The following is an 18298-nucleotide window of genomic DNA, read 5'->3' on the forward strand; positions in this document are numbered from 1 at the left end:
GTCCCATAACATCAACTTAAATGGAGAGAAACTCAAAGCAGTTCCGCTAAAACCAAGAACAAGACAAGGCTGTCCACTCTCTCCATAACTATTCAACAGAGCACTTGAAATCTTAGCTAGAGGAAAAAGACTACTGAAGGAGATCAAGGGGATAAAAATTGGAAAGGAAGAAGACGTCAAAGTATCTTTATTTGAAAATGATGTGATAATAGAAATAAGTGATCATAAAATTCCACTGGGAAACTCCTACAGCTGATAAGCACTTTCAGCAAAGTAGCTGGCTATAAAATTAACTACAAAAATCAGTCCACCTGTCAACAAATGACAAACAGAATAAAAAAGTAATCAGGAAAACAACATCTTTCACAATAGCCTCAAATAATATAAAATATCTTGGGATAACTCTAAATAAGCAATTGAAAGACATGTATGAAAAAAAACTTCAAGACATTGAAGAAGGTATCAAAAGATGGAAAGATCTCCCATGCTTATGGATCAGTAGGATTAACATAGTAAAAATGGCCATCCTATCAAAAGCAATAAGGGTGGAGACAGAGCCCCAGTTTGTCATCTCATCATCAAGTGAAGCTTCCTGTACCTGAATTGGGTTACATCTAATTGAGTTGTTGATCAAAGGGGTCCCAAGGGAACCCCCAAACAATCAAGACTGATGCCAAGACTGGGCTCCCCACAAGCTGACAGCAAGGCCTCATTGCTGAAGACAACACTACACAGCTCTGAGCATGGAGAAGCTGAGCTGGTGCCTACATAGAACCCTACATTCACCTACATTCACCCCCACTTGCTAGTGTCTTTGTACAGGAGAGTACTCTGCATGCTACCACAAGAGACACATAAAGACGAAGCCAGCCACAAACGCTTTGATCTACAGTGTTGTTCTTCAAGATATGCTGGTACAATGGTGGCACAAAGCTTGTGGGAATACCAATCAATCACTGATTGGACCTAAGGTCCACTCCACCAGATGGATCCCACACCTGACACTGCTTGTAGGACCAAGAACCAGAGACTAGATAGCCCAGGGACCTAGCTAGGGTAAAACCAAATATTACTGGTCTAAAAAAAAAATAGCAATAAAATGATTCCTAATGACATTCTGCTATACTCAGAGATCAGTGCCTTGCTCAGCCATCATCAGAAAAGCTTCCTCCTACAGTTCATGAGAACAAATACAAAGACCCCCAGCAAGACATCATGCAGCGTGAATGAGCTTGGAACACTCAGCCCTAAATGGAATGTCTTTATCAAATTCCTCCTCTCAGGGATCAGGGAACCCCTTGGAAGGGGAGGAGGAAAGTGTAAGAGCCAGGGGGTTGTACGACATCAAGGAAACAAGGCCATCTAAATGAACATAGGCAAAGCTGCTAGGAACTCACAGAGACTGAGGCTGTGCGCTGACAGCCTTCTGTACCAGGTCCTCTGCGCATATATTACGGCTTCCAGTTTACTGTTTTGATGGGATTCCTCTGTTTGTGAACGAGTGGGTCTCTGATTCTTGTGCCTTCTCTTATGCTCTTTTCCTTCTGTTTATCTTGTCCAACTCCAATATGATAGTTTTTGTTCTACCTTATTATACTTTATTTTGTTGTATTTTATTATTATCCCTTAAAAGCCTGTTTGTTTTCTAGTGAAAGACAGAAAGCGGGTGGATCCGGATTGGAGGGGAGGGGAGGACCTTGGAGGAGTAGAGGGAGGGAAAACCGTAATCATGATATATTACGTGAGAAAAAAAAATCTATTTTCAATAAAAGTGGAGGAAAAAGGAAAACTCAAGTGAAAACTCTTACGTAATACTGCTTCACAATCACTGGGATGTCTGCAGTCAGAATGAAAGACAATAACCAGTGTTGGCCAGGGTGTTGAGAAACCGGAAACTTCATACATTATTGTTGAAAGGAAAACTGGTGCAGCTGTTTTGGAAAAGTTTTGCCATTCCTCAAAAGGTGAAGGATACTTGTGATGTCATCCAACAATCCCTCATTCCTTCTAAGAGAAGTGTAAATAAGTTTATATAAAACTGATATATGAACTGATGGGACCTGCACACAGCAGGGTACTCCCTCCCGGACCCGGGATTAGGCACAAACCACACCCAAACACCTGTTTTTATAGAGAGATCCTTTATCACGTGGGGAAGTAAAAACAGCAGCAAATGACATTGCAGGCATGAATTTTTTTTAAAGAGGAAAAAAGGGGAGGTCTGTGTTAGAATGGGCTAGGATGTGAAGGCATATTTTGATATGGCATATTAATTAGGCTAGCCAGAAGGGGATTTTGATTGTTTGATAGTTGGACCTTGGTGATCAGCCTTAGGAATGAGTCTGGTATAAGAAAGTGTCCAAATAAGGGAATAGACCTTGGTAGCTAGCTTTAGGGATGTAACCTATGGTTCACAAGGGAGAGGGAAGTGGGAAGGGCAAGGCCTGCCAACACCTGCTAGAGCTCTCCATGGATATTGGTTGCAGCGCTAGTCACAATAACCAAAAGGCAGAACAGCCAAATTATCAACTGACAAATATGTGATGGGTAAGGAAAACTGCACGTTGTGCTGGGCACTCATCCTAAATTTCTAAAAGGTAAGTTCCAGGCAACTCTAACTCCTTGCCCCCTCCTCAGAATTGTAAAATGACTGTGAGATAATTAACTGCTTGCTCTGGCTTTTATAAACCTGCTTATGACTGTGTACCAGGGAGTGAGAAAGAGCTCCTTGCTAGCTGAGGGGAGTGAGACAGCTTTTAGAGTAGCTGCACATTCCAGAAAAGCAAGATGATTGTGGTTTCCACCTTTAAGGACCCTTCCTCTAGCCCATTCCAGGTGGCATGCCTTCATCTTGGCTTTAAGGCTGTCATCCTGCTCGCAGTGATAATAAATTCATTAATCCTAAATTGGATTGAGTTTGTGGTCTTTTCCCAGTGGATTCAAACTTCGTAACAAACACATCAACATCATGTGTTATCATCAGGCAATAGAATACTGTATGGCCATAAAATGAATAAGAACTAACGCTCCAAAGTGGGTGAACCTTAAAACCTTATGCTTCATGAAGGAAGAGATTTCCAAAAGAGCATATGCTTTGTGCTCCTGCTTGTATGAATGGCCTTAGTAGGCAGATCCATAGGGTTATAGAGTAGATTCCTCTGGCAAGGCCAAGGAAGGTGGGTGGAACTCCTGATGGATTTCATTTGGAAGTGAATTGAATATGATCCCAAATTGATTATGGTGCTGGCTGCAAATCTGTAAAAGTACTGAAAACATTGTACACTTAAAATGGGTGAACTTAATGAATTTTAAATTGTATTTTCATAGAGATGCCTTCAAGAATTACAGGTTTTCCTTCCATAACTCTTCCCTCACTACCCTGATAATTTTCTTCTCTCCATGACACTTTCATCTGATATACTGTGTAACCTGTGAAAGCAGAGAAAGGCTCACCTGTCTCCAGAAGACACTGCTGTAAATCATTAACTTTGGCGAGGGGGCTTCTACACACACACACACACACACACACACACACACACACACACATACACATATGTATATATATATATATATATATATATATATATATATTTCAGTTCTACCTCTTTAAATATGGCTTCCACATCTCCAACATGACACTGTAACTTCTTCATTCAGAGAGCTGTAAAGACTAATTTCAGAACTCCTGCTCTTACATGGCACTGTGAAGGTCTTGGCATCTAGGCAGTTGACTGGTTAGACATACATCTGCCCTGGCTTCTTATGCTCTGATCCAGATCTTGTGAAATATGATAATCAGCCCAACAAAGAAAATACAGAGAGAGCTGTCATGTGCTTCTGATAGGATCAACTATAGGTGGATGAAAGCTCTTGCAGGGATGTGGTTCTGGGGAAGCCTCTAGAAAGGTCCAGTTTAGAGAGCTCTTAGGACTCCTCTCATGAAAGGGACTTCTTGGAGCTGCCAGAAACTTTGTCATCCCTTGGCCCTTGGTCTTTCTTTGGCCCTCTCCCTTTCCACCTTGAAAGGCTAGAGCTCCCAAAGGCCTCTTTCCAGGCTATGGCAGAGCGAACCATGCATGGAGAGGCATCACTGGGAGTCAAAGTTCAGAGTCCACCTGCAAGCTATCCAGACCCCAAAAAGGCTTGGGGACATGGGGAACCATGGCACTGGCCTTAGGTACCTACCCTTCAACATCATATTTTATGAGAAAAAAAGTTCTCATTTATTTATGTCACAATTTAAAAAATTTCTGTCATTCCTCAATGAATCTATTCCTGGTTTATTCCAGAATAAATATATAGGATATTGAATTAATGTTTAAAGACTTCAGCCAATATTATGTGATCATGTTGTATGTAGGCAAAACATTTAATAATCAATAGTTAACTCACACTTCCTAAAAAAATCCGAATGTTGTTTGTCATATGTTTATTATGGATCTCTGAGTCTCCTGGACGACATCATGGCAGTCTATGACAACAGCCTTTGACACACTTCATAGTAAGAAAGGGCAGAAGAGCTAAATAAAAAAGAATCCATTCTTTCTGGCAGTATACACCATGGAAATATTTTAAGAAAACATTGCTCCTTTCCAAGCTCAAGTACTCTACTCTTACCTTTACGGATAGACATGCTTTCGAAGGGACCGGGCGGACTTGTGATGGTCTCCTCTGAGATAACATCGTCTGAAATTTGTACTGCATAGGTATTTGCCGTATCTCTTTGCTTGGAACGTGGGTACTTTATGGCTTCTTGTGGTGTGTTTCTGGATGAATATGTGAAGGGCTGATCAATCTTAGAGTGGCCACTTTTAATTGCTGCTTTCTGAACCAGGTGTTGATGATCTCCAGAACTAAAGTTGATTGGCTCACTGACTTCCAAGTCTATTTTCCTGGAAGAGAAGACCTGTCATTCATGTCCTCATGACCACACCCCCATTTCCTTAGTATTCTTATTACTTTCAAGTGATCATTTCCTATTTTTATTGACTGTGGATTCATGTATTTCACATTAATGCATAATAAATATTTCCTAAATGAATGAGCAAATACTTGTAAGATGGATCCTGTTGAGCAACAGTTCTCAACATGTGGGCCGCCGCCTCTCAACAAACCTCTATCTCCAGGAGTTGGGGATTTAGCTCAGTGGTAGAGCGCTTGCCTAGCAAGCGCAGGCCGTGGGTTCAGTCCTCAGCTCCGGAAAAAAAAAAATCTCTATCTCTAAAAAACATTTATATTATGATTTGTAACAGTATCAAAACTACAGTTATGAAATAGCAATGAAAATAATTTTATGATTTGGGAGTCATCATAACACAAGGATCTGTATTAAAGGGTCGAAGCATTAGAAAGGTTGAGAACCACTATTGTAGAGAAAAATAATTTGCCTTCTATTACAGAAAATCAATGTTTTAATTCATTCAGTAAGGAGTTAAAGGGGCATGTGGAGATTCTACCATTGCTTCTGTCTTTAATTGCTTCTTACACTGGGGGAAGAAGATATTCAGATGAACAAGGATATTAAGGCAATATAAGCAAGTCAGGAACATGGGAGGGTGTGAGATACTACATGGTATCCAGAGGAAAAGACTGGGAGTAGAACAGATTTTCAGAGACTCCCAGGGAAAGTGAAGCCTATGGAAAGGCTGGGAGGATTACAGGACTTGGTGAAATAAAGAGGTGGAGAAAGGTTTTCCCAGATAGAGCAGTCAGCCTGGACCAGGACCAGAGGAAGCATGGAAGACAGGTCCCAGAAACTGAAGGTGCTCATATTCCAGAATAGGGAAGTTGATAGTGTACTGAGACTAAACAACGGGTTTGTGGGATTTTGTCACTTGAGGGTGGAATAATTTAACACTGACATCGGTTTCTCAATGACATCAATAATGTTAGAGACTTATAGGCCCCAATGATTCTACATCCCTCTCCAGGGACCCTGGAAATGTTAGCTTGTTAAAAGAAATACTGCAGATGCACACAAGGACACTGAGATAAGATGGTTCCAGGTTCAATCAATCTCAACGTTTATTTAAGTTGTTTGTTTTATGATCATACTTAGAAGAGAGGAAGACAGAAAGGACAGACTGAGAAAGGTAAATGAAAGTCAAAATGATACAGATGATATGGAGATGATTCCAGAAGCAGCTTGGAGCAAAGAGTAGGTGGCCTGTAGAAGCTGAAAAAGGCAGGAAACTTCTCCTCATGGAGTCTCCAGAAAAGAACCCAGCCATGTTGGCACCTTGGTTGTAATCCAATGAATCTGATACGGAACTTCTGACGCAGAACTGAGAGACTGTGTGTTTGCTGTTTTGTGGTACTAAGTCTGCACAAGTTGGATCCGCTGTAAGAGAAAACCAATGCAGTGGGCAATCACTGAGGTTTACAAGCAAGGGAACTGGGGATCCAAAGACACCTCTACCTACAGTGTAGAGAAGGAGCAGAGGAAACCAGTATGAAAGCAGAGACCAGAAATGGTGGCTGAGGAAGTTAGGCGTGGCTGCTGTGCTCGGCAACCAAAATGCCAAGTCTCAGGAAACCACGAGATGGTAAACCAAGGCAAAGGCAGACTCTCCCATTAATCTCATGGCACGTGTGAAGATTCTTTTCTTCCTTTCTTTCATTTTTTTGTTTTTGTTTTGTTTTGTTGTTGTTGTTGTGGCTGCTGCTGCAACTGCTATTTTTTGAGGCAGAGTTTCTTTGTGTAGCCCTGGCCATCCTGGAACTCACTTTGTAGACCAGGCTGGCATTGAACTCAGAGATCCACTTGCCTCTGCTTCCCAAGTACTGGGATTAAAGGCATGCACTACCACATCCAGCTAAATTGGAAGAGTCAAGCAAGTCCCCTCTACTGCTGCCTGCATCCTGTCTCACAAGGGACATGATAGAGCAAGAAAAGCAGACTAAGATGGCCAAGCTAGAATGGTGCAAACAGGAAGTCCAAAAAACTTCCAGGAAGGATGCCATTTAATCTCTAAAGTTTACAAGACCCAGTAGGATTTTCTAGTAACAGTAAAGTTCATCAGTGTAAATATATGAGAAAAATCAAGAGCAAATTTGAAAGAGGACTATAAGAGATGTATTACTGATTTACTTTAGCAGAAATCAAAATGTATATATACATATGTATATCAGATATATATGATATAAAGCTATATAATTAAAATTATAGTGCCAGCGTAGCAATAAATAGATGGATCCATAGGATGGAAGAGATTCAAGGAACAGATTGATGTATATATGAGATTTTAATAGTTGATAAAGGTGAAACTTCAAATTATGTCCTCTGATGTTGGAATAATTAGTTATGCACTTGGAAACAAAAATAGTTTAATAGTTATTTTATGTGTCATTCAAAGATTTATTGTAGGTTGTGGCAGTTTGAATGAGGATGCTCCCCCATAGGCTCATATGTTTGAATACTTGGTCCCTTGGTGGTGGAACTGTTTGGGAAGGATTAAGAGTTGTGGACTGTAAGGGAAGTGTGTCACTGTGAGTGGGCTTTGAGGCTTCAAAAGACTCTTGCCATTCCCCGTGTTCTCTCTCTGACTCCTACTGTGGATCAGGATGTGAGCTCTCAGCTGCTGCTCCAGCTGCCTATCACCATGTATTTGCTCCACTACCATGGACTCTAACCCTCTGAAACCATAATCTCAACTGAACTGTTTCTAAGTTGCCTTGGTTATGGTATTTTGTCACAGAAATAGAAAAGTAACTAATAAACAGGTGAACTGAAAATAGATGCTTTATTAGCAAATACAAGGACTATTTAGATAAGCATTTATACGAATAATACCATAAAAAAGAAGTGCTTGACAGATTGGAGGTACAGAACACTTCCGATGTTACTACAAAAAAGTCCTACAAGTCTGATATGAAAAATGGTAAATACTTTCAATGTTCATTATACTGCAGAAAGGGAAATATTGGCAACCCAATGAAGATGAGAAATGAAAACAAACAACCAATTCATAAAAAATCTAAATAGCCAATTAGCCTCTTAGCCTAGGAGATAACACCTCACAAAACAACCAAAAAACTGTAAATAAAAGCAGTAGTGAAATGTTTTTTTTTTTACATAAAATACATTCAAAGATTAAAAAGATGATTCTCATGATCATAAAGCTATAAAGAAATAAATAATCCAGAGGCACATTATGACTCACATAAACCTACACATTTCTTCTACTGAGCTCCCTCTTCCACAAAACTGTAAATATATTTAATATAAATAATTATAAACTTAAATTTATTCTTATTTAAAATGATCTTTTTCTTGTTATTGCTAGAAATAGTGATATAATCCAGTATGGATTTATTATGTTATCCCTTATTATGTCCATAAGTTTTTCTTAATTTTAAGCAAAATTAAAGTATTTTTGTTACTCTAAAACAATCATGGGTCCTAAGCATTAAGTCAACTATGTATAGTAGATTATCACACTTGAGGGACAGCATCTCATAGCAATATAGTTTTCAGTTTTGAGGAAATTTAGTGATATCTACCAGAATTCCAAATGTATAGCTTTTTTTTTTTTTTTTTTTTTTTTTGGTTTTTTGAGACAGGGTTTCTCTGTGTAGCTTTGCGCCTTTCCTGGAACTTGCTTTGGAGACCAGGCTGGCCTCGAACTAACAGAGATCCGCCTGCCTCTGCCTCCAGAGTGCTGGGATTAAAGGCGTGTGCCACCACCGCCCGGCTACCAAATGTGTAGCATTTTAGACCCAACAGTTCTGGTTGGAGTAATTTATTCCATAAACATATGAAGGCAAAGGTCCATGTTAAAGAGGATTCAGTATATCATTCATTATAACTGGCAAAAATTTCCAACAGCCCATTATTCACCAGCAGGGAAGTAGATAAATTAATTTTGGTACACACACAAAAACATATGCATATACATGCACCAATGTGAAGTTCACTATGATACAGTTTTGAATTTAGAAAGCAAAATTTGAGAATAGTATTTAGGAAGATTGAATTACTATTTTATCGCCTCTCTAGAAAGAAATACTACAAATAGGACTGATCCTTATTCTGATACAACTGAGTTGGGAATGATCTTGACTTGAATGAGATTTTACACTGGCCATTTATTCCAAATAATAATAACAATAATAATATATTTACATTTTGAAGACAAAAAGAAATATTTCCCTCTATGATAGTCTGGAGCTCCTCTGAGAAAGCAATCTTCATGTAAAGCTGAAGGTCATTGGAAGATGCTCAAATAACCAAGTTGGTGTCTATAGTGTCCTAAAAATCAGGAGAGACAACAAGATTTTTCAAAGCACTCAAAGACAAGAGCAACCAAAACCCCAAAGCATTGAGTTTTCCTCAAGGAACTCTGTTTGGTTGGTCCCTGAAACACAAATGAGGTTTTTCACCTGGTCCTCACAAAGCTCTCCTGACTCCTGAGGCAGCAGCCATCCAAAGAACAGCCAGGTGGTGGGAAGACTGAGAAGCAAGGCTCTGGGTGACAGTTAAGAGAGTGGCAGTTGGAGCTTGGGGTGGGTGGAACCTTCCTATCAGGAAGAGGACTTCTAAGTCAAACCCACTCTATCGATCCTCATGCTAGCCAATGCACTCTCTGTTGGGTCTCAAGGAGACCTACACTCGGGTATTCAAGCCAACTCCATGTCATGGAGCAAGAGGCTCCATCCATGAGGAAGCTGTCCATCACTTTCCTCTCAGCAAGAGGAAGATGCTCACAAAGCTCCAGGGGTCCTGCACCATCGTTTCAGATGAGTAAGGCTCATTTCCAGCAAAGTATGAACTGGTCTTTCTGGTAGACCAGGATGACTTTTGTGTCCCTCCCCCATGAGGAGAGGTTGTTACCTACAGGCCACAGATCAATGGGAAGCCCTGGAAGACCTAGATCAGGCTGTTTGGTGAGAGAAGACACATGATCAGGTGAGCAGCTACCGAGAGTCCTTCTCTAGGATTTGTAGGGAAGGAGGGGAAACTTGTCCTCTCTGGAGTTTTTGTTTTTTACTAACTCATTCACTAAATTTAGTGCCTGTTTACTGTGTGTAGAGAGTGAGGAAGGGAAAGAAATACAGAAAAGATATATTCTTCCCTGTGTACAGGGAGACAGGGTACATGGTGTACTTGTAAGGGAGAAAGAAGGAAAAGTTGTAAGAAAGAACAGCCACTTACAGTTATGGAGGTGGAGATGACATGTTGGCTGGTTCTTAGAAAGATGGTGTTAGGGGATGGAGAGATGGCTCAGCTGTTAAAGGTTAGGCTCACAACCAAAAATATAAGAGAGACGGTGTTAGATATGAAGATTGGGAGGAAGTACAACCAACGCGGGCAATGAGAACATTTCTCCTAGGCAAAGAATGAGGGTGGGAAGCAAGAATATCTTACACAGTGTTGCCCTGTGCTCAGGTCACAGCATAGGAAGTCCAGAAGACCTGCCTACAGCAGGGGCCCCACCCCGGCCACAAAGAAAAGTCAGTGAGAATACCTGCCTCTGCTGTCTTCTTTGGAACCTCACAGTCTCACAGATCCTACGCATTACCTCTGTCCAGTCCCCAGTATCTCTGGTTTGTGGGTGTAGACAGTCAACCTGAGTTAATTATATGTTTTTCCCTCCAGAATGCAGTTAGTATGATTTATTTGTTTACATGTCAGGATTATAACTAATGAATTAACTACAGTTTGATCAAAATCCTTTCTCTTCTCATCAACCTCATAGTCTACACAGGTATCTTCTTACATGTACCTGCTGTTTGCATTCTTACATGTACTAGTCACTTAAGAACATCAACTGTGTGATTTATTTATGGCCTCAGGTACCTTTCATTTGGTAGGTGAGTAAACCAACTAGACATTTAATTGCAGAGTCCTGCACCTTTAACATAAAGGGCGAGGATACACATGGCCTGTGGATCCTTTGCAGCCTATAATCATCAGGGAACAAAACGTGATCATCTCTTTTGAAACCAGCCTTTGATGTGTTTTATACATCTGCTCTGTTTTTTCATATTGAGAGTTTTAATTAGTGAACTATGCAACACATAAATCATGTAAAATGTAAAATCCTACAAATGATACCACACACTGAAACTAACAACCACCTAAGGAAGTTGGCTTAGTTTTTTTTCCTGTTAGTGTGAAATTTTAAGGCCTTGAGAAGCATTTACTTCTGTTTTAACAGTTTATGTACACACAGCATCACCAAAATTTTCTTACACATCTCATATGTACTAATTGTCTGTATGATCTGGTTGAACTTCCACTTACTCCAGACTGAGTATCTCTCATTATGTGCTCTGGTTTAAATATATTTCCCCAATTTATATGTTGAAACTTAATTGCCAGTATAATAGAAAGTATTATGAAAGCAACCAAGACATGGATGTAATCAATAATCCTATCCAGTTGTAATGCCTACAAACCGCAACAATGATCAGCATGCCGAAGTATCACTAAATATGCAATAGTGGCATTCACATTTTGATGGAGCCAACAGCTGTCTAATTGGACTTAAGACACTCAACAGAAGAGAAATCACGCTTGGTATTAGAGACCTAGTCAGCCACCCAGGGCTAGTGAGGTCATGGATCTTAAATGAGATCCTAGTACTGCCACTTTACCAGATCAGCATAATTTCTAACTACATTATAAAAGATCTTTATAGCCACAAATAAGTGTAATCACCCCTCATCAAAGAAGCTTCTCTTTACAGGAACTAGAGACATTACAGAAAACCACAACTAGATACATTGCAGAGATCAACGATCGTGGGGGGATCAATCCCATTGGAAACATCTACAACACTAAAATCCTGCACCAAAGGCTCATGAAACATCATGGAAGAGGGGAAAGATTGTAAGAGCCAGAGGGCCAGGAAGTCTGATGTGAGACTGTGTCTCCTAGAAATGGCTGCATAAACAAGACCTAAACAATAGCAATATCAATAGCCATGTTAATGTGAAAAGGGAGAGATCTCATGGAGTCCAACCCCCGGACAAATATCTATAGGCAACTAATGACTACTGAGAGAGAGAGAGAATTAGACTTTCCAGGGATGAGCCCCCCAATTGTTTATCGAATACAAACTGGTCAGCCCTGAAATTGTACAGATACACACAACAGAAACAGACTCAGTAGGTTGAGTTTATATGTTTGTGCATATATGTATGCATAATTCATTGTTACATATGCAATTTATATGTAACAATCGAAGAAGAGGCCATCAATCTGGGAGGGAGTCAGGAGGGTACTTGGGAGGGGCTGGAGGGAAGAAATGGAAGGGAGAGGTGATATAACTGTATTTTAATTAAAAATATATTTAAAGAAAAAATAACATTGTTTAGACGGAATAGTCAAGGGGGATGAGACCCTGGGGAACGGGACTCAGCAATCAGAGCTGGGAAAAATGTCTGTTCCTCATAAACAACGTCTCCAGTAATTTGTTACAGCAGCACAAATGGATTAAGACATGTGTTTGTCTGAGATACCTCCCCGTGACACCTCAAGGAGCCTTGGCCCCCTGTGGCTCACAGTCTTCCTGAAGCCCCCCCGAGGAGGAGAGGACTAGGTGAGAGCCTTCTTACGGTGCTGCTTCCGTCTCTCAGCTCTTGATTTGACCCCCAATATCTTCTTGGCTTACTAATTTCTATCGGTCCTTGCAGCAAATGCTGCTATACTCTGAGGCAGCAGTTCTCAACCTTCCCAATGCCGAGACCCTTTAACACAGTTCCTCATGCTGTGGTGAACCCCCAACCATAAAATTATTTTTGCTGCTACTTCATAACTGTCGTTTTTGCTACTGTTATGAATTGTAATGTAAATATCTGTGTTTTCCAATGGTCTTAGGCGACCCCTCTGAAAAGTTCACTGGATCTCCAAAGGTCACAACCCACAGGTAGAGAACCACTGCTCTAAGGTATCTGCAGAGGAGTAGCTGCTGCGTGAGGAAGCTACTTGTTGAGTTAGCTCTGTGTGCCACGCAGTCACTGATGGTATTAAGCTGGGCAATAGCATCCTCACTGTTTGGGTGGGAGCTTCACCTCAACCCCTGGCACCCTAGCATCTCTATACCCAAAGAGTCTGGAAGGTTCTGGTGGAAAATCCACCTCAACTTCCCCAAACCCAGCCCTTCAAAGCCCGCCAAACACAGCTCCTCCCCCAGAGAGGCTCAAGACTACTCCCACAGGGTATATAAGCTGCATCCCAGAAAACAGACACGAGGTTCTTCTGGTCTCTCATCCCCATCTCCTCTCTGTGGGGCCAGGAATCACCCAGGAACGCTTTACCCATTAAACCGGGCCTTTGCCTAATTTGGTCTGATTTGCATTACTGCATCGGTGGAGAGGCCTATCAGCATGCAAAGAAACTTACCACCCACTACAAAGGAACAGCTCAGAAAGGAGGTACCACTGCCAACCCCTGAATGAGACATTGTCCATGGTGAACCCTGCCTCCTGGTGGGAGAAGATTTGAGGGTGAAAAATATTTTCTTCCATTTGATACTTTCACTTTTCTTTTATTGGTGTGTATGTGCACATGTGAATATATATGTATGCATGTTTGTGCTACGGGTACAAATGCACAAGTATGCACTGGGTGTGTGTGTGTGTGTGTGTGTGTTCATAAGTGTACACTCACATCTGGGGACCAGAGGTTAACTTCTGGTTTCATTCCTCAGGAGCTGCTCCCCTTATTGGTGAGACAGGGTCTCTCTGTGGGACCTGGGACTCACTGAATTAGCCAGGCTGGCTGGTCAGTGAGCCCCAGGGATCCTCCCATCTCCACCTGCACTGCACTGGGATTACAAGCATGCACCGTAACGCCCAACTTCCCGTGGATCCTAGGGTAGAACTCAGGTCCCCTGTTTGTGCAGCCAGCACTGTACTGACTGGACTATCTTCCCCAATAACTCTTTCCATTGTTTCCAAAGGAAAATAAGGCATGTGTGTGTTGACAAAGAAAAACATGAAACAATAGAAAAGGTATTTAAAAAAAAAAAGTCCACTTCCATGACCAGCTGTGTTGACACCAATTGTGAATGGTGAATAATTGTCACAGTCTAAATACCAAGAGTCATATGCAAGACCATCAAAGGAGACCTACTATTGTTTTTTTGCTTAAAGTCACGTTGTCAAACAGCCTTATAAATATTTATGTGTACACACATAGGTTTGTGCCATTCTCAACCTTGGTCAGAGAAGCTTCTTTTTGCAGAGGGCAGCAGTCAATGCAGAGACTCATGACTAGTTAACATGCTGAAAATAAGTGACAATGAGTGTTAAAGCCTAAACAAGGATATATATATATATATATATATATATATATGTGTGTGTGTGTGTGTGTTTATATACATATGTTTTATTATATATACACTTTTTATTATATATATATATATATATATATATATATATATATATATATATATATATAAAATCCTCCAGACTAAGGCTTAGAGAACATAAGAAAGAGAAGGCAGAAAGAATATGAAGGCCAAAGGATGAGAAAGAGGGCTGTGAAATGTGATCTCCTGGACGTGACAAGGTTGTTGCAGTCATGAACTCACAGGAGCTATGGTTACCTGCTCAAGATCAAGCCAGCCAACATTCCAGCATAGACAGGAGAGGGGCCCATGAGCCCACTCCTAGCTGAGGAATTATTGGCAGCTGACGGCTGCTGAGAAAGGAGGACATTTTTCTTTGGAGGTATACTCATTGGTAGGTTGCTCATACACCCTTGCACATATGAACAGCACTAACTGAACTAAGAGGGAAGGAGGGAGAGAGGGAGGGGAGGGAGAGAGAGAGAGAGAGAGAGAGGTTTTCCTAAAATTGTGCTGTGCTTAAATATGGCTAAAATAAACCGTCCAAGGTCAGACTCTAGAAATTTGAACCAGCGCTGGCCAAAATCCAGTCATGTTAACTGGATTTCCTTTTTGCACTCACGGAGCCTGCATGGGTTTTGCATATTTGTTGTGGTTCTTTAGCTTGGGATTTCTGTAGGACTCCTAACAGTGGGAGTGGGGGTGTCTCTGACTCTTTTGCCTACTCTTGGGACCCTTTTCCTCCTACTGGGTTGCCTCGTCCAGGCTTGACATGAGGATTTATGCCTAGTCTTATTGTAACTTGTTATGCTTTGTTTAGTTGATATCTCTGGGAGGCCTGGTCTTTTCTGAAGGAGAATGGAGGAGCAGTGGATCTGGGGGAGAGGGGAGGTGGGACAGGAATTGGGAGGAGGGGAGGAAGGGGAAGGAGTGGTCAGGATGTTTTGTGTGAGAGAAGAATAAATAGAAAAACAAAAATGACTGTCTATAAAGTCAGGTGTGAGTAGTGGGAAATAAACCACAGAATTAAAACTCCAACCTCCTGCTGAGCCCCTGGGTAATCGACCGGCAGGCCACAGACCCTCTATGTCCTCTGCAGAGCATCATCCTTTTATCTACTATTAGAACCACTGTACCATTTACTCCAAGGACTTTCTAAAATTCCACACTGGAGTCATCTCTCAATGCTTAGCATAAACCTCGTGTCTCCAAATCGTGTTGGTATCTGCAGTCTTACCACTAGTTTCTGAGAAAACACAAGAACGCACATCCCCTTTTAAAGTCAAAGCCGCAATGACACATTGTGTTAGATGAGGTGGCTCACACCTGTGATCTCAGTACTTAGGAGGCTGTGATGGAATCTCTGCAAGCTTGAGGCCAGTCTGGACAGCCAAGGATAGAGTGAGATCCTGCCCCCCACCCTACCTCCAAAACCCCCAAAAAACAGGCCGGGGAAATGACTCAGTCAGGAAAGCGCTTGCCATGAAAGTTGAGGGCTTGAATCTGAACTCTCAGCATCCACGTAAAAGGCCAGACATGGCAACTAGGACCTGGAGTAACTTGGACAGGAGGGTTCCTGGGGCTTGCTGGTTATGCCAGTCTAGGCTAAATGGTAAGCCCCAAGTTCTGGGAAAGACTATTAAGATAAGAATTTAGGGGCTGAAGAGATGGCTCAGAGGTTAAGAGCACTGACTGCTCTTCCAGAGGTCCTGAGTTCAATTCCCAGCAAGCACATGGTGGCTCACAACCATCTGTAATGAGATCTGGTGCCCTCTTCTGGCCCACAGTCATACATGCTGTATACATAGTAAATAAATAAATCTTTAAAAAAAAAAAGAATTTATACTGTATCAAGCTGATAATAGAAAATTAATTAATTAATTAAAGTAAAAAATAAAAATAAAAAATAAAAGAAAAATGTAAACTATTTTTAAAAAAAACCCAAACAAACATATTTTGCTAAAGTAAAAAGGGGGAACTAGGGACTCATCATTCCTCTCCACATTCTGTTCTTTCCCTTGTTTTATATGATGGACCATAGCTAAGGATGCAGATTCCAATGCACTGCAATGATGTTGAAACACTGTTGTCTGCCATAGGGCATTTGTTTACTGAAAATATCCCCTGATTACATGAGTTCTAAAGCTAGATCTCTTCTGAGAACTGTGAACCCTCAAAGAAATCAAAATCCTTTCCTTTTTCTTTTTAAAAGGCCAAAAAAGAAACTGCTGGGAAAAAAAAAAAAACCTGTCAAAATAAACAAGTAAAAAGGTGGAAAGTAATTGAGGAAGCCCCTCCCCCCCTCGCCCCATGTCAACCTCTAGCCTCCACACATGTGCTCATATATGCACACACGTATGTGTGTTCATACACATCTGAACACTTATACATACACCACACAAAAAACAACAAAACACCACCAAAAATGCAGTTGGTCAACTCAATAAAAACTTTATTTACCTGAAACCAGTACCGATGACTTCCCTCATTCTTTGGGCTCATTTCCCAGGGAACTTTAGACTTCCACAATCATAGCCAATGTTCAGGCTTATTCTCTCAAAGTCTCTTTTCCAGCTGAAGGGCATATTATATCTGGTTTTGCTAACGACTCTCCCAGGGAATTGCTAAGTTTTGCAATGATTCAAATCCAGATTTATGTGTCCAGTTCCTCAAACCAAAGCTCACAGAAAAAAAAAAGATATAATATAAATTATTACAGCAATTACTCCTAATTAAAGCCGTATTCAATGCTATCTCCAGTAATGGCCTTGGAAACATTTATGCTAGTGTACATTATTTTAAATGTTAGGAAGGTATGATATGTTGCTTGTTCATTATGCAAATAAGTAAGTAAAGCCTATGCTAAGCCATAGAAGATACAAACGTCCCAGCTCTGGACCTGACTGTGTCATACAAAACTGTAATAATTTTTAATTATAGTATTGTAACTTATGAGAAAAATTGATAGTACTTCTGTACATTGCTAATTTCTAATCCAACTGACCTACTAACTCATAGACCCCTCACATACAATATTCAGTGAACAGCAGTACTACATTGGCCCAAGTAAAATAAGTCACTCACAAGTTAATCTCACGAATCCAAGTCGGTATTTCCGCCCGCCCCTTCCTGTTTGAATGTTCTTAATACGGGAATTTCTTAGACCCTCAATTCTTTTGGGGGTTTGAGAGCACTGTATTCGAAAGTTAAGTACGTGAAGTGATCATGTTAAGTTTCACAGATCGAGTAGGTGCTAATACTGACTGGCTCTAGTCTTAGCCATTTCTCCAGCCCTAACACACCTAGCTTTTTTCCGTGGGTACTGGGGATCAAACTCAGGCCCACAAGCTTGCTCCAGAAGAACTCTGCCTATCTAGGCACTTCCCTAGCCTCCAAAGTAAAAAAAAAAAAAAAAAAAAAAAAAAAAAAAATTCTAAGAGTGTAAAAGGCTCCTGATTAAGACAGCTTAATTTAGCGAATAAAAGCACAGGCTACACAGGTAAATGTGGATCTCTCAGATAACAATAAGTATATGGGTTACTCTCACTAAAAAGTTAGTTGTTGTTCATTTGAAATTCACCTTTAATAGGAAATCTTATATTTCCCCCAGCAGTTGTAGCACTTACAAGAGTGAGTGACGGGCAGCGCCACTTCTGGCGGGTCGGCTCCCCGGGCTTCCCAGACCCCGCCCCGCCCCGGGAGCCCCGCCCATCCCCGGAGCCCCGCCCATCCCCGGAGCCCCGGCCACCGCCGGAAGCCCCGCCCGCCGCCGGAAGCCCCGGTGGGCGGAGGTCGGGCTTTGGTCTCCCCGCGGCCCCGGCCACCCCGGGGTCCAACCTCTAGCCAGAGCTGGCTTTCCCGGGAGGTCAGGCGGAGTTTCGGGCCTGCGTCCCCCGCGGGCGGCCCAGCACCAGGGCTGGGTCCCGGGCTGCCCAAGGCCGCTTCCCGCTCCCCGGGGGCAGTGGCGGCCGCTGGGCAGCGGCGCGGGCGGCCCAGCACCT

General features: G+C 41.6%; 1 protein-coding gene across 5 annotated transcripts in view; it reads right to left on the reverse strand.

Annotated features, from left to right (window-relative positions):
- Positions 1-17998, reverse strand: part of LOC128098405 (protein lifeguard 2-like) — a 49269-nt gene extending 31271 nt beyond the window's left edge. For 2 of the 5 annotated variants that reach the window (XM_052719509.1, XM_052719504.1), the window contains exons 1-3: positions 16758-17998; positions 13349-13431; positions 4618-4892 (exon numbers count right to left, since the gene is read on the reverse strand). In XM_052719509.1, the coding sequence (XP_052575469.1) occupies positions 4618-4892; positions 13349-13431; positions 16758-16799 (400 nt within the window). In that variant the 5' untranslated portion in view covers positions 16800-17998. Of the gene's footprint in view, positions 1-4617; positions 4893-9124; positions 9251-13348; positions 13432-16757 lie in introns of all 5 variants that reach the window. The other 3 variants (XM_052719506.1, XM_052719508.1, XM_052719507.1) reach the window with 3 other exon arrangements.
- Positions 17999-18298: the final 300 nt, after the last annotated feature.

This window comes from Peromyscus californicus, unplaced genomic scaffold (assembly GCF_007827085.1).
Source record: "Peromyscus californicus insignis strain IS unplaced genomic scaffold, ASM782708v3 Scaffold_6__1_contigs__length_162567912, whole genome shotgun sequence".
Taxonomy (NCBI): domain Eukaryota; kingdom Metazoa; phylum Chordata; class Mammalia; order Rodentia; family Cricetidae; genus Peromyscus; species Peromyscus californicus.